This window comes from Myotis nattereri (assembly GCF_964212035.1).
Source record: "Myotis nattereri genome assembly, chromosome: 1".
Taxonomy (NCBI): Eukaryota; Metazoa; Chordata; class Mammalia; order Chiroptera; family Vespertilionidae; genus Myotis; species Myotis nattereri.
In genome coordinates, this window is record NC_138075.1 from 44,819,943 (window position 1) to 44,844,718 (window position 24,776).

At 39.3% G+C, this 24,776-nt stretch overlaps 1 protein-coding gene across 1 annotated transcript in view; it reads right to left on the reverse strand.

The window, feature by feature from the left end:
* IQCH (IQ motif containing H) overlaps nucleotides 1-24,776 on the reverse strand; it is a gene marked incomplete at its 5' end in the record, with an annotated part of 200,887 nt that overhangs the window by 126,503 nt on the left and 49,608 nt on the right. Inside the window, 2 exons of the mRNA XM_081088533.1 lie at nucleotides 2,577-2,722; nucleotides 11,228-11,348. Coding sequence (XP_080944659.1) covers nucleotides 2,577-2,722; nucleotides 11,228-11,348 — 267 coding nt within the window. The remainder of the gene's footprint in view (nucleotides 1-2,576; nucleotides 2,723-11,227; nucleotides 11,349-24,776) is intronic.

Sequence of the window (24,776 nt, forward strand, 5' to 3'; positions counted from 1 at the left end):
ATTGTGGTGATTTGATATGTGTACCCAGTGTGAAAGGATGTCCTCCATCTAGTTCGTTAACACGCCAATCACCTCACATGTTTAACTTTTCCTTTATTAGTGAGAACATTTAAGTTCCACTCTCTTAGCAGATTTCAATTATACAATACAGTGTATCAACTATAAACTGTCGTTACCAGTTTTACATGGGATCCTCAGACATCATTCGTCTTATAGCTAAAGGTTTGCATTCTTTTACCAACTTTTTACCTATTTTCCCCACCCCTTTACATCCCGAGCAACCACTTTTCTACTCTTTGTTTCTATGAGTTTGATTTCTTTTTTAAGATTCCACATATAAGTGGTACCATGCAGTATTTGTTTCTCTGTCTTACTTATTTCACTTAGCATAAAGCCCTCCAGGTTCAGCCATGTTGTCACAAATGTCAGGATCTTCATTTTTAAGTGTAAATAATATGCCATTATATATACATATATCAATATCTATCTATCTATCTATCTATCTATCTATCTATCTAGTCATCTATCAACAGACACTCATGTTATAGCCACACCTTGGCTATTATGCATAATGCTGCAATGAACATTGGGTACAGACATCTCTCAAGATAATGACTTTGTTTTCTTTGGATAAGTACTCAGAAATGGAATTGCTGGATCATATGGTCATTCTATTTTTAATTTCTTGAGGAACCTCCTTATTGTTTTCCATAGTGGCTGTACCAGTTTACATCCCCACCGAGAGTGTACATAGATTCTCTTTCACCACATCCTTGCTGGTATCTGTTATTTCTTGTCTTTTTGATGATAGCCATCCAAACAGGTGTGAAGTGATGGCTCATGGTGGTTTTGATTTACATTTCCCTGATGATTAGTGATGCTGAGCACCTTTTCATGTCCCTGTTGGCCATAAGTTCGTAGTCTTTGAAAAAATGTCTATTCAGGTCCTTTGCCCATTTTTTAATTGGGATATTTATTTTTTTGCTATTGGGTTGTATGAATTATTGTACATTTTTTGTATATTATCCCTTTATCATATATGTAGTTTGTACATATTTTATCTCATTCCTTAGGCTGCCTTTTCATTTTGTTGGTGTTTTCCTTTGCTGTGCCTGAGAGCTTTAGTTTGATATAGGCCTACTTGTTTATTTTTGTTGTTGTTGCCTTTGCTTTTGGTGTCAAATCCAAAAATCATTGCCAAGACCTTACCCCCCTTATACTTTTTTCTAGCAGTTTTACAGCTTCAGGTCTTATGTTTAAGTCTTTGATAAATTTGAGTTGATTTATGTATATAGTATAAAATAGGGATCGAGCTTCATTCTTTCTCTCTCCATGTGAATCTACAATTATCTCAAATTCAAAAGTTTAATTAAAAAAAAGACACCAGTAAGAATATGAAATGCCAAGTCACAGAGTAGGAATAATTGTTTGCAATTCATATAACTGATAAAAGATTAGTATACAGAATTTATAGTTAATTCATTTTTTCTTGCTTAATCCTCACCCGAGGATATTTTTTTCATTGATTTTTAGAGAGAGTACAAGGGAGGGAGGGGGTGGAAGGAGAAAGAGAGAGAGAGAGAGAGAGAGAGAGAGAGAGAGAGAGAAACATCAGTTGGTTGCCTCTCCTGTATGCACCCTGACTGGAGATGGGACCTTCAGCCCATGTGCACAGGCCAAAGCTCTAACCACTTAGTCACACCGGCCAGGGCCACAACTCATTTTTTTTAAAACAGGTTAAAGTCTTTTTTTTTTTTTAAATATATTTTATTGATTTTTTACAGAGAGGAAGGGAGAGAGATAGAGAGTTAGAAACATCGATGAGAGAGAAACATCGATCAGCTGCCTCCTGCACATCTCCCACTGGGGATGTGCCCGCAACCCAGGTACATGCCCCTGACCGGAATCGAACCTGGGACCTTTCAGTCCGCAGGCCGAAGCTCTATCCACTGAGCCAAACCGGTTTCGGCAAAAACAGGTTAAAGTCTTAACTCGCCTTTAAAAAGAATATACTCAAATGACCAGTACACATCCAAAAACTGCTCAACTTCATTGGTCATTAGGGAAAGAAAAATTAAACGCACCAAGAGATACCACAACAGACTTGTCGGGATGGCTAAAATTTAGAAAGTAAATGACTTGCCTGAGGTTCGGCAACTGAGTAGTAGATTCAGGCCAGTGCTTTTCCTGAGCGCCCTATTCCATGCAGCCTCCTCCTTGAAGTCTTCTTCTAGCACCTCAATCCCTCAGTAGTCATTGCTCTGAGCTCATGCAGCATTAGACTTTAACATCCATTTGGTTTTCATTCTCTACTACTTTGTATTGGTATTTACCTTTCTCTGTCTTGTTTTCCCAACCACGCTGCAAGCCCCCTGAAAATCCCAACCTTCTAACACACAGAGAACACAGGCGCGTAGTAGGTATTCTACAATGAGACTGAAGTTACTTTACTCAGTAAAGTGAAACCTAGAATCATTACAGTTTTCCTCTTGTCCTATTATTGAAGGTCAGAGTTGGATAGTGGGAGACTAGATTTGGGTGGGAGGTAATTTCTGTGTGTCCCCAGCTAAGCATACCAGCCAGGCTATCTTACCAGCAGTTGGAGTCTTATGTGATTCACCAAATTTATGCAGAGGGGCCGCTCTGGGTACAATGGGCGGATTCTGAAAGTTAATCTTTGCTGTTGGTGGAATCAATCCTCGTTCTATCATACTTAAAACCCCTAAAAAGGAAGGTTAGAAGAATATGAGTTTAACTTCCAGCATTTCCCCACAGTCTGAGCACTATACATTTCACAAGTGTAACTTACTCAATTCATCATCTTATTTGTGAACGTGTATCTAGTGCCTTAATCCTTTGCATGAAAAAATAGCTACAGTACCTGTTTATTTAAGCCTAAAGTGTTAATCCAAGAAAAAATGGCATTTCCAATAATGGCAAAATGAAATAAACTTGTACTAAGATCATTTCATTTTAAGGTAGAAATATAATTTCAAGGCAAACATCAACTTCTCATACATATGACATTTTCAATTATCTTACCTAATAATAGAAAAACATGTAAATTGACCGTCCCTCTGCTACGCTCACCAGCCAATCAGGAGAGTATCCAAATTAACCCAACAAAGATGGCGGTTAATTTGCATATATAGGCGTGTAGCGGCGGAGCGAAGACTGAAGGCTCAGGCCAGAGCAGCGAAGGCCTGGGTCCCGGGTGCCGGAGGAAAACTGGTGCCAGCAACCAGGGGAAGGGGAGATCTATTGCACGAATCTCTTCGTGCAACAGGCCTCTAGTTGATAATATTGTTATTTCCTTTAAAATTCAGAGAAATAAGCCTGGCCAGCCTGGCTCAGTGGTTGAGCATTGACCTATGAACCAGGAAGGCACAGTTCAATTCCTGGTCAGGACATATGCCTGGGTTTCAGGCTCAATCCCCAGTGTGGGCGTGCAGGAGGCAGCCAATCAATGATTCTCTTTCATCATTGATGTTTCTATCTCTCTCTCCCTCTCTCAAGTCAATAAAATATATTTTAAAAAATAAAATAATATAAAAATCAGAAAAATTGGACACATAGTCTTAATAACTAAAGAGATCTTTTGTTCTGAAAGAAGGGAACTCTGTGTGCTTGAAACCATGCCTTTGTTGTTATAATGAGTCATATTTTAGAAGAGTTATTTTTGGACATTTTTCATGTCACCAGAACATGTGAATGCCTAAAGAGGTTATTTTAGTGTAACTGGGCAACACATTAGTATTAATGCAACTAATTTACAATTCCTGGAACTCATACTGTGTCAGCATGGCTGGTGCCAAGGCTTTTTAAGGACAAGACATTGTTAAATAAATAAACAAATGAATAAATCGACGAATAAATGAATAATTGAACAAAGCTTGCTGTCAGGGGCAAAACTTTCATTAAGGTGGATCTATTGTATTGAAGCCAGAAACCCAGAAACTCTGGGAGTACTTGACAGAAACTTGTGATAGGGATTTAGCTCCTTGTTGCTCTCATATAAGAAAAGTAAAGAACGTTGGGTCTCAATAAAATCCTAGTATACAAACGCTGTACCAAGGTGGACTAAGTTGAAGAAGTTGACACATATTCTAAGAGGGACAAATATTACTTCCATTTGCCTTATGACCTCTAATGACTATATTGTGTTATTATTAAAGGTGCTTGCCCTGGCCAGTATGCCTCAGTTGGTTGAGCATCATCTCAGGCACTGAGAGGTGGCCAGTTTGATTCTCAGTCAAGGCACATGCTAGGATTGTGGGCTTAATCCCCAATAAGGGGGGGTGCAGGAGGCAGCTGATTGATGTTTCTCTCTCCCTTTCTCTTCCTCTCTCTCTAAAATCAATAAAAACATGTTTAAATTTTTTTGAAGGTGTTAAAGTCTAGTGTTATAGGAACTCAGAAAAATGACTACTGAGGGATTGGTGGGCTAAAGGAGACTTCACTTGATTACAAAGAAATATTCAGTTTACTTACTGCAGAATCATCTGGGGAGAATTTCTTATCACAAATGCAGATTCCTGGGCCCTCCAAGACCTGCCCAATTTTCTGCAGTCCGTGTCTTGGAATATGCATTATTGAATATGTACCCTGAAGTTCAAGAACCCCTAGAATTGAGGCCGAGTAACCTACATTTTAAATAAGCACTCCAGGTCCTTCTTTTATACTCTGAAAACTTAAGAACTACTTACTGATCCAGAGTACAATTCCTCAAGCCCTTTTTGAAATGAATACAAATGCTTTAAAATATGTAGACTAATTCTTTGTCCTCACAAATATTTTCCACCTATAAATATCAAATCTCACTTCCAAGAACTACGCCTGTTTTGCAGATGTGAAAAGCAGAGCTCCTTTTCAGTATATTTTTATTGTGAGAGTGAGGGTCATTCTCTGAAAATCCCAAAGAACAGAAGCATGATTTTAATCCTTGCTTTAGTACAGGTTGAAGCAATTCACTTAATTTTAGACACACACACACACACACGTGTTGCATTTACCACTGAAAAGAAAACATTAAGACTATGGAATAAGCAAGACAGACTAGTAAATGGCTTTGCATTAAAATGCTGGGCACCTCTAGAGATGATCAGACCATATAATCACCTTTGGTTTTAGTTAGTCTAATTTATAATTCTGTAGAGATTAAGGCTAATTTATAGAAAACTGAAAGCAATGCAAATAGTTCTTGTTTATACACATGCCAATAAATCCTGTCACATGGAAGGACAATTCTCCCCCCAACCCCAAAAAGCCAGTTTTGCACCTACTTGCACATTTATTTCCATGCTTTCCTAAATGTGTCTGTTGTTGGGATTATCCTTTGAATCAATTGGAACATTGGATTAATCTCCTCATTTAATTAATGAGTTAAATAACACTCTTAACCTCATCTTCTATTTGTATGAGTCATGATTGTACTTTAAAACATATAAATAAAATATCCTTAAACCATTTTGGAGACACCACTAAGATAAGCAAAAGATTCACCTGAAATTGCCAGAAATGGTGTAGCTCAGACAGAATGAAGCCCAGGTACATATTTTTCTTGGCTTCCACAGGTGAATTCAACGTGGAAACAGAATTTTGTTGACTCTGTTTTTCTCATTTTAATACTACTCCCTATTAATCCTGTGTTTTGTTTTTGTTTTTGGTTCATTTACGGCTGTTAAGTTATTCCTGTTGTAAGCTAAAATGACTGGAAATTTGGTGATCTCTGTGTATGGATTAATGTCTTCTGCTCCCAGTTGAGTGAGAAACAATGGAGAATACAGTTTGGTAGTTTTTTTGTTTGTCTATTTGTGTATTTTGAACACAAATCAATGAGGATTTTCATGCTCACAAGAAAGGAGAATAACTGATATCTAGACCATTACGTTTTTGTGTTTCTGTGTTTATTTTAATCTGTGTATGAAATTGTAGAATGGAAGAGATAGGCTTTCTCTGTATCTACATGTCTATGTATCTAAAATTCAGAAAGGCCTTTATCTCTCACTGCAAATGTATGAGTCTGTATGAGAAATTTCCTGTCTCCAAATGGTATTAATCAATTAGATTGTAATGTCTCTTAAAGAAGGTCTGTTCTGATTGACTTATAGAGAGAAATAATGCTATGTAATAAATTGAATATTCCTAAAGTTTCCAGAAAATAAACTTCTAATACTTTAGATGTGACCCCCTCACTTCACAAATTCAGACAGTCTCATTGAGTCTCCTTACATTTTTAAAAAGTCCTCACCTGAGAACATGCTTAGAGAGAGAGAGAGAGAGAGAGAGAGAGAGAGAGAGAAACATCAGCCCATAAATGCCCCAACCGGAGATTGAATGCAAAACCCAGATAATGCCCTGATTGGGAATTGAAACAGCAACCTTTCGGTGCACAGGAGATGCTCAGCCACCTGAGCCACTCCAGCCACTCAGTGCCTCCTTACTTTTAATGGCAATATAGTTGTTTGCATTGTGTCAGTAAGAATCTGTTTTCCTTTTACGAAGATACTAGAGGCCCGGTGCATGAAAATCGTGCACTTGTGTGTGTGTGTGTGTGGGGGGGGGGTTCCTCAGCACGGCCTGCGCACTCTTGCTGTCCAGGAGCCCTCGGGGGATGTCTGACTGCCACAGAGGCAGGAGAGGCTACCACCACCGCCACTGTGCTTGCCAGCCATGAGCCTGGCTTCTGGCTGAGGGGCGCTCCCCCTGTGGGAGCGCACTGACCACCAGAAGGCATCTCCCGCATTGAGCGTCTGCCCCCCTAGTGGTCAGTGCGCATCATAGAGACCAGTTGTTCTGCCGTTTGGTCGATTTGCATATTAGCCTTTTATTATATAGGACTAGAAGCCCAGTGTACAAAAATTTGTGCACTGGCAGGGGGGAAGGTGTCTCTCAGCCCAACCTGTGCCCTCTCATAGTCTGGGACCCCTCAGGAGATAACCACCTGCTGGCTTAGGCCCGCTCCCCTGGTGGCAGATGGCACACCCAATCCCACAGTGCCTGCCCTGTCTCCCCCGATCGCAAACAGCAGGCCTGGTTCCCATGCTGGGGCGGGCGGCAGCTGGGGATCTCGCTGCCGCCCGGCACCCCCGGCCCCCCGCCCTGGGCCTCACACGGCAGGCCCAGATCCCACGCTAGGATGGGCGGTGGCTGGGGATCGTGCTGCCGCCTGCGCAGGGCTGCGCAGTGGGATCTGCCTACAGTATGCAAATTTAACGGCCATCTTTGTTGGGTTAATTTGCATACTCTTCTGATTGGCTGATGAGTGTAATGAAGGTACAGTCAATTAGCATCTTTGTCTTTTACTAGTGTAGTTAGAAAAATGGGAATTTAATATTTAAGAATGATGCGTATTAATCAGGTATAATAAATCACTTTTAAAAAATTAAGGTTGACTTTATGATGCTAATGCTTACAAAGCCTCCCAAACTGGCCAGTTACAATGTTTACAGGTAAGGAACACTTCTTGGCAGGCCTGAGACCCTTAGAATATTTAAAGTACCTCTGGGAGAGAGGAATTTACCCAAATGTATAGGTCCTGTCATTGAAATACAGTGGACAGAGTTTCTTGGGCTTGATTTCTAGCCTCTGTAAAATAAATAACAGAGGTTTTTAAAGTTCTATCTGAATTCCTTAGGAAGACTTCAGCAGAGCAAATTTGAAAGGCCATACATGGTGAATTAACATTCTCGCTACCCCTATGTAAACAACCAGGCCAAACCTAATGAAACTAACCTTAGTCTGTGAACATGTAAATATATTTTTGGAGATCCTAATGGGAGAAGACTGTAAGAAAAGTATTTTTTTTTTAAGGTTTTGGAATAAGTAAAAGAGATGGCTGATGCCTTTTCAATGGAATGCAGCAGCTGCCAGGGAGTATCTGGGCCTAGTCTCAGAGGATACTATTTTACAACTGTAGAGATTAAGGTTGATTTGCAAAAATATCTGATAATAATGCAAATAATTCTATCCATAGGCATAAATGGAAATTCTGTCTGGTGTAGGAACACGGAAAAGCCAGTTTTGCATCTATTTGTGAATTTATTTCAATACTAGAGGCCCGGTGCACAAAAATGTGTGCACTCAGGGGAGTCCCTCAGCCCGGCCTGTGCCCTCTCACAGTCTGAGACCCCTTGGGGGATGTGCACCTGATGGCTTAGGCCCACTCCCCAGGGGATCGGGCCTAAGCTGGCAGTCAGACATCCCTCTGGCAGCCCAGGAGCCCTCGGGGGATGTCCACTTGCCAGCAGGGAACAGGCCTAATCTGCAGTCAGACATCCTTAGCACTGCGGAGGAGGCAGGAGGGGCTCCCACCACCACCATTGTGCTGGCAGCCATCAGCCTGGCTTGTGGCTGAGCAGAGCTCCTCCTGTGGGAGCACACTGACCACCAGGGGGCAGCTCCTGCATTGAGCATCTGACCCTGGTGGTCAGTGTGTGTCATAGTGACCAGTCATTCCCAGTCTTTCTGCTGTTAGGGTCAATTTGCATACTACCCTTTTATTATATAGGATAGAGGCCTGGTGCATGGGAGGGGGCCGGCTGGTTTGCCCTGAAGGGTATCCTGCATCAGGGTGGGGGTCCCACTGGGGTGCCTAGACAGCCTGGGTGAGGGGTGGAGGGCTGTTTTCAGGCTGGCCACACCCCCTTCAGTGTGGGGGTCCCCACTGGGGTACCTGGCCAGCCTGAGTGAGAGGCTGATGGCTGTTTGCAAGCTGGCCAAGCCCCCCAGCGGGGACCCTCACCACATGGGGGTTTGGCCAGCCTGGGTGAGGGATTTAGGGTTGTTTTCAGGCTGGCCGCATCCCTTCAGGGTGGAGTTCCCCGTTGGGGTGCCTGGCCAGCCTGGGTGAGGGGCTGAGGGCTGTTTGCAGGCTGGCCACAGCCCCTTCAGGGTAGCGGGCCCTACTGGGGCTCCTGGCCAGCCTGGGTGAAGGGCTGAGGGCCATTTTCAGGCTGGCCACACCCCCTTCAGGGTGGGTGTTCCCACTGGGGTGCCTAGCCAGTCTGGGTGAGGGGCTGATGGCTGTTTTCAGGCTGGCCACGGCTGTGGACTGGAAGCAGGTACCTGGGATTTATTTATCTTCTATAATTGAAGCTTTGTAGCCTTGAGCAGAGCTCAGGGCCTGCAGGGCAGGCAGGAAGCTTGGCTTCCTCCATCGCCGGGAGCAACCCAAGCCTCCTGCTCACTCCAGCTCCGTGGCCACTGCCATCTTTGTTGGGTTAATTTGCATATTCACTCCTGGTTGGCTGGTGGGCGTGGCTTGTGGGTGTAGTGGAGGTATGCTCAATTTTCATGTTTATCTTTTATTAGATTAGATTCCAGTCCTACAAATGTGTGTTCTTTGGATTCTCCTTTAAGCCAGTTGTGTCGTCTTACAGATGCCCTCTTTTAATTGATAAGGTAAATAAAATCTTTGACATGTGTTCATTTTATATTTGTATGAGTCATGATTTTACATGTTTTTAAAAATTATCTATCAATACCATTGTCTCATTACATTTTCGTAACACTCCTACTTTCCTGTTGAACAGATTAGGAATTGAAAGTTCATTCATTATGTCATTCATCTAACCAATATTTGTTAAGTGCCTAGTATGTATCAGGCAGTACTCTGGGGGTTAAGGATGCAGTGGTGAGCCAGAGAGACCTCATGGAGGCTCTAGTAGTGAAGGCAACCTTAAATAAACCCACAAATAAATATATAACTACAAACTGTGATAATATTTGAAGAAACAACAACAATAGATGCTTGAGGAGGTGACTTGTACAGGCAGAGGTAAAGGCACTAGTGAGGGCCTGATGTGAAAATGTGTTTGCCTGATAAGGAACAGAGAGAAGGCCCATGAGGCTGGCATGTAGAGAAGGCAGTGAGATGAGCGGGCCAGGTCAGGTGTGCCTTGTTTATAGAGTTTAGAGTTTATTCTAGATCAGAGAGCAACTTGCTGGAAGTCACAAAGAGCCTGAGTTGAAAATATGGTTTGTGTACTACTGTGAGACATTATTCTTAACCATTAAAAAAAAAAACCTTCCTTTTTTGGATTTGGCAAGATAATTCATGAAAAAGCAGGGAGGTTTGCCCTGCATTTTCCAAAAATGATTCTTTCTTCTGGATGTTGTTCATCTTTTACCTCATGCTGGACTTGTGTAGACCTAGGGTGAGGCTTAAGTGACATTTAAGAGCATCAGAAATATGTAAAAAATCTCCATTGCTGTGGCTTGTGCTCCTGACGCTCAAAGTACCTTGCGCAATGCCAAACATATGGCAAGTATTCAATAAATACATGTCGATAAGTGGGTTGATTAATCACAAATGTTATGGTAGGCCATGTGTTCTCTGGTAGACAATTAAGAGAGAAAAATGTCATTTTTTTTTTCTGGACCAAGCTACCATATTTCTAGATTTATCTTTGTTTTACAGCATTTTTTTTAAATCATATCTATTACTAAAGCAAGCATTAATTGATTGATTTATTTGTTCACTATTTCATCCATTCTAACTGATCTAGGAAGAATATAAAATGGCACTAAAGCAAGAGAGACTCTGCTGATGTGATTCAGTACTCCCAGGGAGTAAATAGTATGTAAACTAACAAAATGCATATGTCACAAAGCTTTATGAGCAGTGATGGTTCTTAACTAGGAAAGTAATAGTTATCGTTGTGGGAAGCTTAACAAGTTGAGACTTATAATGATTCTGGGTTCTCTTGAGCTTTGCTATCCCTCCATCAGCAGGTCAACAAGCAGAGAATATAGGAGCTATAAGACTTTACATCTCCAGGTGCCAGAAAAACCCCTGGGAACCAACTCTAGGTCCAAATACCTCCAGACAACAGATAGAAAATGAGAAGAAATAATTAAGGACCAACTGCCTCACTTGGTTATATTAGAGATTTGAAATAAGACTTTAAAATGTTACCAGGACAGCATGAGAAACTATCTACTCAGCAGCTTGAACATTTCTAGAAATATCACGAAACACAATACTTTTAATATGTAATAACTCAACACTGAAATCATATTAAATCTATAGAATGATGGGTTTCAGAGGTGGAAGGGGCTCTATGACCATCAGTCCGACCCAGCCGGCCAGAGTGAGGACTGGACTTCTAAGGTCACCTGGGAGAATTAGTTGCTGAACCAGAATTCAAACTCAGGCCCCCGACCCCACCTCAGTTCTCTTTCCTTCAGATTCCTAGACACATAATATGGTTACTGAATCACTAACCTTTACTGGCATCTTTTTGTAAGACTGGCACCGGGGTGAAATAGGGATTCGTGCGATGAGAAGCTGGCAGAACCGTGAGGCTGGTGACGGTGGGCCCTTTCATTAACTTCTGAACGCTTGCCTAGATGGTCAAAAATCTGTTTTCAGCAGACATTTTTGCTTTCAAAATGAAGTTTTCTTCTTGTAAACAATAAATAAGATTATGAATAGTTTCATTACATTTTAATAAGGTAGCAATATCAGCTCCAATTTTATTGCTCATGAGTACCCTGTGCTATTGTCTACTGTGAGGAGTTTGTGTAATTTAAAATAGTTAATTAAATCCAATTAACATGTTGTGATTTCCACTATGCAAAGTCAGTATAGTAGTTAATAAAGGAACATTAAGATTTTGTTCAATTTTAATGACTACAATATAAAAGTGCTAAATCTTGGCAGAAGAGGTTTTGAATACAACAAAGTTTTGTACTAGCAAATTTCCCAGGAAATACATATTAGAGTTTTGAGGATTAAAAAAAAATAACCTGGGAGAATTTAAAGATAAATACATCAGTCAACACTCAGATGAACTCTGAGTAGACTCTTGCAGATCTCAGAAATGGTTAAGACATAGATCAGTTACACAAGATGATTACTTTTCCTAAAGTCATAAAATGTTTTATTACAGTTACGAAATGTGAATTGTTCCTATTAGATGGTGTCTAGACTTAAAAGATTATATGTATTGCACATAAATCACATTTAATTGTATAGCGCACTAACAATATTTTTACCTTTATTATGGGAGATTATGAATTACCTGGGCCCTCTCAGCTAGGAAGATGCAACTGTTTGATATTTCTAGACTGATTTAAATTTTCAAGTCATTTTCCAAACATTAATTAATTTGCATATCTTCCAAGGGAGCCAGGTAACGATTCGCTATTTAACCAGTAAAGAACCAGGACAGAATGGTTAGATTTGTTCCAGGTCACACTGTATATTAGATATACACAGATATACACACTTAAAATATACTATGTACACACTAGATATACACACTTATAATTATACAATTTTAAGATGAATCTGATTTTACATTAGTGAAATTTGCCATTGGACTTGGATGTACTGCACCTGATTGCTCATCAAGGTCATGGTGACCTTAAGGAAAAAGAAAGGGAAAATTTCACCAAGACTCATGGGAGAAAATCACGTTACAAAACAAATACCTGTTGGCTGAGAAATGTCTGTATGAACAAGTTGGTAGGGCCCCATTGCCAGGATGTGGAACCTAAGGGAAACTATAAGAAGCTACCATCCCATGAACACCAAACCCTCTGATGCTGATTGGTGAGGACAGTTTAAAATGACTGTAAATAGGATTTTATTTTACAGGAGAGAGAAGACTGTAAGTGCAATCTGTCTCCTTCCAGGTGAGTTGGAGGAGGAAAGGGAAGTGCTACAGGCCTGGCCTTCAGGAAAGTGAGGAGCCTTAAGCACGTGGTGTTGTCATGGACCTGGGGTCCTGTTGAGGTGCCTCGGCCTCTCCCTCATCTCCAGCTCTCCTCGTCACAGCCCTCCTCCAGACATAAGCAGCTCCTAAGTAAGGTCTTCTCCTCATCAGCGAGGCTGAGATGACCACCCAGTGTGCTGCACTCCAGACAGGGCACATTCAGAGCTGAGGATATTCAGCACCAAAAATGTCCGGGTCTCCACTCCTCTGATTGATATGAGGGTCAAGGAGGCAAAGGTAAATCGGAGGAAGGAAGAGAGATTCAACTTAAATAAAATTGTCAAGCACCATGAAGATGTAAAATATGGGTCTGGCAGTTTCAGGGCACACAGCACAATTTATCTGGATTTTCCGAAAGCCTTTGACAAAGTACACCTGACAACCTGCTCCTGAAAGCTGAAGTGGCAGGATCCGACATAAAACACCATGTAAAGTATGACACAGAGGACAGGGCAGACAGCAGGTGACATTCGGATTCTGTCAGGCAGTCAGCACATTCATAATGCTGCTTCTTTCATTCTTCCAACCACATCAATCTCAACAATGGAAAAGCCAGACCCAAAGGCAATGCAGAAAAGGCAGTGAGGGGTGTGAGTGTGTGTTTAGGGACATGGAAGGGAGGTGATATCCTGGCGAGTTTATAGAAATTAATTCCGCAGACAGTGTCACTGGATGTGAAACCTGAGCCCACTCTCCCGTCCTGTTCCCATGGTAAAGATAACCACATCTGCATACGCTTGGTTGGAGGGAGAAGGACTGTAACAACCGCATTTATTGAGCACTTACTATATCACACTAACTTTAATACAGTGAGCATTAAATTTCATGAGCACTGGAAAAGCTTAGGGCTGTGGGAGTGCAGAAGAGGGAGTCATTAACTCTGCCTGCTGGTATGGCAGAAGGCTTTGCAATGACTCTCAACCCTGACTGTATGTTAGAATCACTCAGGGAGCTTTTTAAAAATACTGCTGCCTGGGCCCCAATCCTGGGCCTTTAAATCCGAATAGCTGGGCTGGAGCCTGGACCTTGGTATTTTTGTAAAGCTCCCAGGTGATTCTGACGCGCAGCCAAAATTGAGATGTACTGCAGTAAGTGATATTTAAATTGCACCTGAACAGAAGCATTGAACTGTGTCAAGTGGAGAAGAGGGTGCAATTACATGGGTAGAAAGAATGGTGGAGACAGAGTGAAATAGCACACAAATGCATGAAGTTATTGTTGAAGGTGAGGAGCTCTATGGGGCTGGAGTATGGTGTGTGTGTCAGGAGGGCAGGTCGGGTGATGAGACTGGAGAGCTAGGTTGAGATTAGTGCAAGTTAAAAATACCAGCTTTATGACTGTGACGATTGCCTAACAGAAGTTGAATATCATCTCCTTCTGGCTGCTCCTTTATGTCATGCTTTCTATTTTATGCCGGAATCATGCTTTGGAGTTTGTATAATATGGAGTACCATATTATTAATGAATTATATTTTAAATAGAACACTGTCCCTTATATCTGGTAGTTTATTACTATTTCAAAAACTATAATTCATAACTCTATCACTTTATGCTTAAACCGTCTACAATAGCTTCACATTTTTTTTAATATTTAAAAAACACACAAAAGCTTAAAGAAGAAAACAGCAATTACTTTCCTGTCAGCCAGAATTAATCATTGTTAATATCTTGGTGTATTTGCTTCCAGTGTTCTCAAATAGAAAACCATTTTATTTTATTATTCTAGTAAAAATGATATATGTTCATTATAAAGACTCCAAATAATACAGAAACACACAAAGATACAAGTTTAAGAACCCATGCCAAATAGCATTAGGTAACCCATTATCCCTGACATCTCTGGAATAACTGATATATTATTTTATTAAAAAATTAGATTTATATTATATTTTAAACTTAATTTGACATGAATTTAATAGGAAGGGAAATGACTGCATTAAACCCAACAAATTATTAAACCTCCAATATTTCTTAACACAAGATTCCTGTGAGTTAAAAAAGGCTTCTCTACAAGAAGCCTTTGTCAAAGGCTTTCTTGGCCAGTTTTTTATTTAAGGGCCAAATAGTAAGTATTTTAGGCTGTTCAGGTCCATGGTGTAAGCAAAAGGGTGAATCTATGTTCCAATAAAACTTGACTTACAAAAACAGGTGGTCAGCCCTCAGGCAGCACTTTGTGGTCCCCTGCCCCTTCGTTACACACAGGTGATCATGAAAAACATTTTGATTTTTGAAAACCACATGGTTTCATTTTGGATGACCCCAGCTTCAAAAAAATGAGAGCATTAGAACTCTCTTGCTGCTCCCATCTCCCCTCCCTACCCTCCCATTTTGTATTATATTATTAATTTTACACTCTCCAGATTTATAGGATTCACATTGTTTTGAAACCATAATTGCTATGACTGTTTAGTATTAATTCTACCTGCAAATGGACCCAGTGCTCACCAACAGTTTTTTGTCCTTGTTTCTCTCCGATTGACTTCTTTATTTTGATCGGTTTCTTAATTGCCTGGCTTTGGTTGTCAAGCAGTTTTTCCCAGGTGTTCAAGGGGATTTTACTTCTCTGATCCCTTACACTTCAATTACATCTGGGGGCATCCTTGCTTTTCTCAAAGCATGGTCGATACTGAACCACTGTTATGAAATCTGATGCCAGCTTTATTTGTTTAACCCTTTGCAGGCGATTTTTCTTTCCACTTGAATGTTTGAAGCGTTTTTTATTGATTTGAAGTTTGGGTATTTAACTTAGGAAACAGCTTCATGTTAAATATTCTAAATAAAAATTTCCTGGGATTCAGTGTTGTTTTTTCCACCTACAGATATAGTTCTTCACTTCTGGAACATTTTTCTTCCTTTTTATCTTTGGTACAACTCTTTCATTTGCTGGTTCTCGTTTTAGGGGCACCAAGTGCCTTTAAATGTTGGCTCATCTTTATCTTTCATATTGCGATACCTAACTATTCCTTCTCTCCTGGTTCCTTTTACTTATTTTTTTATGTTTTATTTTTTTATATATTTTTTCATTTCTTTATTGATTAAGGTATTACATATGTGTCCTGGTTCCTTTTAGAGTAGGACGCCCTACATTTTAGCTGAGCACATGGCTATATGGTTCCAGACTACATTGCCCACTGTCCCCTGTGACTAAATGTGGACATGTGACCCAATTCAGACCAATTAAAATGTGAGTAGAAGAGATACGTGTAACCTTTGGGACATCTTCTAAAAGTTCTTGTCCCATCTTTATCCTTTCTTTGGGCATAGAGAGAAGCCAGTTTCAGTCATTGAAATGAGAGTGTCTGTAAACACAGAAATGAGGAGATGATGGAGTATCAAGATAGCAGGAACCATATCTTGGATAACTGCACGGAGCAGAGCTGTTCTGCCAGCCTTGAACTTCTCACCTGTGCACTATTTTGTGAATGAGAACTAAACTAACTTATATAAAGTGTTATATTTTTCCATGTCTTTGTTACAGCAGCTTAGCCTGTTAAAAACTAATATACATGTGTATTAGCTTCTAAATAATTTCCTTTATTTTCCCTCCGCATTTACTGTGCTTACAGTCTTTTCTTCATGCCAATATTTCAATATTAAGCAGTGTTAGTTTTTTCTATTTATAGTTTATTAGTGCCATAAAGCATTTTGGTATTCAGTTTGTTTCCTTATATCTTCAAACTCCCTTTTTGTCTCATTCTGCTATTTGTCATCTCATGGTTGAGCTCCAGTTTTACTTAATTTATGGTCCAATCAAGCTGTGCTGTAATGTGAAGAAATTGTGAAAAAATTCCTCTTGTTCCTTGAGTTATGTCTTTTTCTAGGCTAGGCTTTGCCTTGTGCAGCCCATCATCCTCCCACCCTCCTCCCTTCTCTCTCCTTTTTTAGCTGCGGGTAAAATATTGACTTTATATAATAGATCAGTGTAGTGACCATGTCATTGCTATTCCCCTTGCACATACTCAGGCAACTGCGCAGACATTCTGCTTGCTCTGATGTGGTATCTCCTCCCCCACTGTCCTGTGCCAGTGTGCCTTCTCTCCCTACACATGAGAACTGGTTCTTCTGGGTTTTCTCTACTGTTTTGCTGCCTGAGGACTTGGGTGGGAAAAGCCTGTTTCAGGATGTACACAGTCTTTGTTGAAGTCTGTAGACTCTCCTCCCTCTCCTGAGATTTTGATGAACTTCCGCAAAGAGGAACTTCCTAGTTGAGGACGAGGCCATCCCTCCCTACCCCATCCCCAGCGGCTTTGGAACATTTTGGTGGAATTTTGAGGGCTTCACCACTCTCGAGAAGAAGCAAACACATTGTTTACTTCCCAATGTCACCTGTTTATTCCAAGTTCCCTTGTCAGAAGAGACTAAAGGTAAGGATGCCTGCTTGATTGTCTTCCCTCCAGATTTTGTAGTGTTTCTGGAAATCCCAATATTTTGATACCTTACCCGTAGTATTTCTGAGAGGTAGGAAGGGGTTAAGATCGAAGCTATGCTGTACCCCTCTGCTCCACAATCCTCTGCTTGGTGAATTTTAAAAATCGTGCACAAACCTGCGTGACCATATTTGGCAACCCTGCCCCAGCCCTCCTCCCCTTACTATGGATGGGGAAACTAAAGGTTGGGAAGAGAAAATAGCTGGGGCCCACATTCAATATGCCTTTTAGCTTGGAGGCAGAACTGAAATGCATGCCACTGCTTCATGGCTCAGGCCACCAGCTCTGTCCCTCTGTTCTCAGGGCAAAGCCCTACCTCACTCCTTTCCCAGAGCCATGTAACTTAATATAGTAGGAGTCTCACTTTCTCTTAGACTAAGGTTTACTAGCATCCTTGGGCTACAAGAAAACTCCCTGGAAAGGCATTTATACTATCAAAGCAAGAATACTGGGCTCAGTGCACCAGATTTGAGTCCTAGCTCTGTCACTTAATTACCCAGGTGCAGGGGGGAAATCATTTAACTTTTCTGAGTTTGTGTTATCTTCAGTAAAATAGGGATATTCTTACCTACAGGGCAGCTAAATTTTATGTAAAGGATCTGTTCCTGGAGGCATTTCATAATTCTCAACTCATATAATTCAATACAGCCAGACAAAAATGGCAGGTATGGCAAAGACTGCTGGCTGACCTTAAATGTGCTGCCTGGCCAGAAGCTACATTGCCCAGCCTCCCTTGCAGCTTCATGTGTCTTTGTGATGAGACTCTGGCCAGCAGTATGGGAATTGGAGTGATTCTACTGGTGGGAATACAGATATGATGGTGGGAGCATCACAGTCTCTTAGATGGAAAATTTCCTGTTTAGGACAGAGCGATCCAATGGAAAGTGCACGAGTACCTGACGCTACAGAGCTGCCATGTCAGCCACAAATGATTTGTGCTCAAACCGTGACATGAGAGAACATTATTGTCATGTTCAACCTACTGTTATTTGTTATAGTTGCTGAGTAATACAGGGTAGCTTTATTTACTCAAGTGGTACCTCTCCACGGAAAATTCAGCATAAATATAGCTTAAGTTCACTAGACTGTACCAGCTGTGAATAAAAATGAAATTTTGTTTCATTTTTTAAAGTTGGGGGATTTGCATGTCAAACTTTGTGTATAAAGCAATACTTTATTCTTATTTTGCATTATGGTATTTCAGATTTATATAATCCAGTTTCACATACGAATCAGAATCCCTGCTCTTCCACATGGAGTTGTGAGGAATTAATAAATTAATATATGGAGACATACATCATAAACTTTTTTTCACATCATATTGGGTTTTATTTTTTTATATAAATATTTTATTGAAGTTTAACTTTCATTTTTAAAAAGGCACCAATCATAAGGTTCTCAGTTGACCCACTTCCAAAAAGTGGACCCTGTGGGTAACTGACATCCAGAACAAGCAGAGCATGGCAAACCCCTGGAGGCCCCTCTCATGCTCCTCCTGTCGCCACTATAACCCAAAGGTAACCACTGTTCTCAATTCTGTTACCAGCTGTTATTTTCCTGTTTTTGAATTTTACATAAGTGGATTATCACAGTATGTATTTTTTTTTTGTATTTGACTTTTGGCTTTTAAAATTGGTGTGAGATTACCCATATTTTCGTGTATAGCAGTATGCTCACATCATGAACTTTCAAGTACTAATTTTGAGTTATAAATTATATTTATAGCTGTAACCAGTAAGACTTGAGCCTCCAAACTTTCACTTTTTTTGTATTGCTTATCATGTTCTTTCCAGAAAGTTCTCTGTCCCTCTCAGCTTTAGTTTTGCTACTAAATTCCTGTCCCCTTTTTTACAACTAGCGTAAAGATAACCTTCCCTAGAAAATCACCTCTGGTCTCCTCCTCCTCTGGCCTCCTATGGCTTTCTCTTGTATATTTCTCTTACTACGTTTACGACAGAGGTTGTAAGTCTTTGTATAGTATTCTGCAGGCATTACAAAATTCAGAACCCATCTAATTTTATCTTATTATATCATTAGAACAGCGGTTCTCAACCTGTGGGTCGCGACCCCTTTGGCGGTCGAACGACCCTTTCACAGGAGTTGCCTAAGACCATCCTGCATATCAGATATTTACTTTACGATTCATAACAGTAGCAACATTACAGTTATGAAGTAGCAAATAATTTTATGGTTGGGTCACAACATGAGGAACTGTATTTAAAGGGCCAGAAGGTTGAGAACCACTGCATTAGAAGAAGGAATAGAGCAAAAAAAAAGTGTTATAAGAGAAATATAACCACAAGGTTTATTGAGAAGGAGCAGTTAACACAGATATATTAGCAGATATTTTCCTTTTTGATAAAGGTATTACAGTGGCAAAGCTAAATAACCACCTAGTTACCCTTGTGGAGTAGCTTACAACAGACTTATTCTCCTGAAGGTAATTATAAACTCTGGACTTTTTTTCTTTTTTCAAAAGAAGATAATGTCACCAGCAAGCATGTATTATAAGAAATGCTTCAAGGAAGTTCTTTAGGCTGATGGAAAATGACACAAGTTGTCCCTTTCTTGTAAATACAAAAGACTCAGATCCTTCTGGTAAATATAAAGACTATATTTTTCTTCTCTTAATTTCTCTTGAAGACAATTGATTGTTTATAGCAAAAAAAAAATTATAACATATTGTTTAGTTTACAATATATGTAAATTACATGACAACAATAGCCAAAGGATTGGGAGGTAAATAGAATTCAATGCAAGTTCCTTACATTGTATATAAACTGGTGCAATATTAACACTAAGGAAACTCTAAGTTAGGGATGCATATTGTAATCCCTAGAGCAACCACTAAAAATAATGCAAAGAGATATACTTTAAAAGCTAATATAACAGAATGTTAAAAAAAAGTCTTTTAAATCATATAACCCTAAGTCAGGCAGAAAATAAAGGAATAATGGAAAATAGAAAATAAGTGGGGATAATGGTTGTTCTAAATAAAAAGCTGTTCAATAATTACATTAAGTGGAAATGGATTAAACACTCTAAACAGGACGATTTATCAGACTGTATTTTAAAAGCAAGATAAAACCACATGTTTTCTATAAGAGATGAATTTTAATTTTAAAGGTACAGATGGGAGTAACAACAAAAAAGGGATTTATATACCATGTAAGCTAAAAAAGGAGTGGCTATATTAATATCAAACAAAGTAGACTTTAAGACAAGGTGTATTATTAAAGAGAAAGAGAGATGAAAAGGTCAATTAGCCAAGAAAACATAAAAATCATAAATATGTATGCCTTTAATATTAACACAAAATGCATGAAACAAAACTAAAGAAAGAAATAGATAAACTTTAATCAGAGTTGAAGATTTTAACATTCCCCCGTCAGTAATTTGCATAACAGATGAATTTTTAAAATCAGCAAGGATATAGAAGATCTGTACATCACCATCAGCCACCTTGACCTAATTGATATTTATAGAACACTACAGCCAACAACTGTAGGACATACATTATTTTCAAGTGTACATGAAACATTCACCAAAATAAATTATATTCTGGACCATAAAACAAGTCTCAATCAACTTCAAATGATCTCAATCTTACAAAATATGTTCTCAGACCATATGAAATGATATTAGAATTCAATAAGAATGAGGAACATAAAACTATTCCCAAATATTTGGAAATTAAACAACACAGTTCTAAATAAATCACTAGTAAAAGAAATCAATCACGAGGGGAGTTTTGAATTGAATGAAAATGCAATGTATCAAAATGTGTATATTGCAGCTGAAACACTGGGTAGAGAGACATTTCCCAGTCTAAATGTTTATATTAGAAAAGAATAAAGGTCTAAAGCCAATGACCTAAGATTCTAAAAGCTTTAAAAAAAGAAGAGTAAAATAAACTCAAAATAAGTAGAAGGAAGAGAATACAAGAGTAAAGAGGATAAATCAATGGAATAGAAAACAAATAATAAAGAATATTAACAAAGCCAAAAGTGATTCTTAGAAAAGATTAAGAAAATTGATTAACTTCAGTAAGACTAATCAAGGAAAAGAGAAAACAGAAATAACCAATATCAGAAATAAAGGAGGGAGAGAAGGAGAGAGAGAGAGACAGAAGAAGGAAAAGGAGGAGGAGGAGGAGGAGGAGGAGGAAGAGGAGGAGGAGGAGGAGGAGGAGGACGAGGACGAGGACAAGGATGAAGAGAAGGAGGAAGAGGAGGAGGAGGAGAAGGGAGGGAGGAGGAAGAGAAAAGGCACACACACACAAGGTCACAGTTCTCAGAACTGAAGTGGTCTCAGAGTGATAAAAAAGGGTAGAAGTGACCATGGGCTTGTGAACAGACTCAAAGAATGTGGTGAGTAGAGATGACCATGGAGGAGATTCCAGAAAAAATATTATTTTGAACACATAGAAGTCTGAGTGTGAGCGCTCAGACTGCACACCTTACGGGCCTGCATATCACATTTAAGAAATGGTTTGTTATAATGCCCCAAAGCCCATTCAAGAAAGTATTAAATTCCAGGAAAATGTGACTAAGGAAGGAAATATATATAGTATCTTCTAAAAATGTCCCATTAAAAATAGTTCAATAAAATCCAGCACTTCAGCAACATCCTAAAGATTCAAAATGCACCTCAGTGTGTTAGTGACTCCAGGTGGCCTGATGGTATAAAAATTAGTCCGACTCTCTTTAACTTCATGTTTCCCAATTTTATGGGACCACAAAACTTTCCTTTCAGGGAATACCTATTAACATTCCAAGGAACCAGTATTCTTTGGAATACATTTTGGGGGGAAATGATCAAAGGATTAATACACAGCTAACAATTATAATTGCTATAATGTGTTAATATTATACCATTCTGCCAAGTTAAAAGATAGGTGATCCCTTGATTTTAGACAAAACTTTTCTTCAGAGCTTGAAACACAAGGGACTCAGGATTTTTTGATGGATTCAGATTGACAAGTAAAAATCTATTTCTAGTTGCTATATTTTTCTATATGTTTGATAGCATTTATTTATACATTCCATTATAAATTTTAAAATTCTAAAAAGATCATCACTAGAGAACAATAAAGTACTGGCATTTCACCTGCATACCTATTACATCTCATAAAAGGGAAAAGAGAATGCTTTGTGACCTTTGCCTATTGGTGGGCATCATGCCACACCACCACTCAAATATCGTCACAAGAAACAGAAAGGAAAGCAACTGGATTACCTCTGCCTTTTACGTAACTTTCCTTATGGTAACTTAGGGCTGTAGATTAAAACCTCATGCTCAGACTGAATCTACTGTCTCAGCCTTCACTAGGGACCACATGAGAGGAAATGAGTTTAAATGGTAATCTTTTCAGTTAAGGCCTAAGAAAGGCTTTGTGAATGGGTTTATCATTTATTATGATTATTTTTGCTATTGCTGCTTATTCCCCTATTAAAGAACAGTGTGCCGGTCTCCAGGCATTTTTGTTTAAATACCGGCGAGGGTCACAAGTGAAATGAAGTTTGGTCCTCATTTACCTCATACCAGCAGTTGGGTTGGCACGCAGCTGCAGAACTGCTGGGGCTCTTTTTATTTAATTTGGCATCCCTTCCTGAGCAGTATTGAGACTTTTACTTCAACGGCTCCACTGGGCTTTGCCATCATTTCTGTGCTGTATCAGTAAAGTCTGCAGAAGAGATGCCTAGGCAAGCCTGAAAGGAGGCTAGGAGCAGGTCTAGTTCAGTTATTTTTGCTTAAGTCAATGAAGGAATTAACGCCGCCCCCCCCCCCCAATACAAATTAAATCCATTTTTAAAATACAATATTAATTTAGCAAGGAAACTGATTTGTGAGGAATAGATCATCTTAATACTGCATGTGCACGTGCGTGTGTGTATAAGTGTAAAAGTTTGTCCTTTTTGCATAATTTCTCTTGGAATAATTTTCCTAAGCGCTGAATCAGACTGTCAGAAAAAAACATACGTGCAAATTCTTCGTGAGCCACATATTAATGTTATGACTTAATCATACATCTTAACCTCTACAATCCTATTTCTTATCTGTAAAAGGGGTAATAATCCGACATGTCCTAAGTATTAAAACAGATAATGCATTAACACCACTTGGACAGGGTCAGGCACATCGTAGGTGCTCCGCAAATGCCTTGTTAAAATCAGACGTGAAAAATGGAAAACATGAACACCTCTGTGAATTTTATTTCCACAGTCAGAGGTGAAAACAGTTTCACCTGGTCTGCTTTTCTGTTTTACCTTCAGATGTTGGTGATTGTAGATGGCAAAGGAAGGGAACAAAAGGAATACATTTTGATCAGAGTCAGAATTGTGGGTTTTCAGAACTGGAAGAGACCTTCGAGATGATTTGATTAAATGCTCTAAATCAGGGATCCTCAAACTTTTTAAACAGGGGGCCAGTTCACTGTCCCTCAGACCGTTGGAGGGCCAGACTATAGTTTTTTAAAAAAACTATGAACAAATTCCTATGCACACTGCACATATCTTATTTTGAAGTAAAAAACCAAAACGGGAACAAATACAATATTTGTATTTGCATGTGGCTCGCGGGCCGTAGTTTGAGGACCCCTGCTCTAAATTCACAAATGAACAAAATAAGGCCCAGGGAGTGAAAGTGATCGCCCCAAAAATATATAGAAGTTGGTGACAGATCCAGGCTTGGAGCCCAATATAAACATAGACTTCTCTTGTAATGAGGACTGTTAATATTGTATGAGGTTATAGCGTTTGAAAAAACCTTCCTTTGACTAACTTGAAAAATAGTTCTGTTTTTGTGGTTTGCTTATTTCTTTGCTTTTAAAAAACATTTTACTTTAATTTAATCCTTCTGGAATTTTCTTTGATATAGGATGTAAGATTTAACTTAATCCTTTTTTCCAAATCATTAGCCAAATGACTCAGCACCATTTAGCTAACAAGTCCTTCCTTTACTACTTAGAGTGTTACCTTTATGACATTCTTAAAAGTTGTCTTTTATTCAAAAATCAACATCTCACTTTTTTTCCATTGACCTATTTATTTTTCTACCCATTGGACGCTATTGTAATTACTGTAATTATATCACATGCTTTAGTAAGTAGTATGAAAAGTTCACCTTTATTAATCTTCAGGCAGGGGAGGGGAATGAAGCCTTTGCCCATTTGTTTTTCAAGATGATGAGCACTGGCAAGTTGAAAAGAATTAATATTCCACACAAATCAAACAATACCCATAAGAATTTTGATTGTAATTACATTAGATATTAAGATTAATTTGTAAAGAACTGGCCTTCTTATTAGAATTATTTTTCCTTTTCAGGATTATGCTACACATTTGTATTTATTCAACCATTCTTTTTTAAAATTGATTTTGAAAGAGACAGAGAAACACTAATTTGTTGTTCCACTGATTTATGCATTCATTGGTTGCTTCTTGTACGGGATTGAACCTGTAACCTTGGTATATTTGACGATGCTGTAACCAAGTGAGCCATCCGGCCAGGGCTATTCAACTGTTCTTTAACGTTGCTCAGTAAATTCAAGGCTTGGCATGTAGAAGCTTTAAATGCATACAATGACAATCTAGGGAAGGGAAAATTAATTCTACCTAAAGAGATC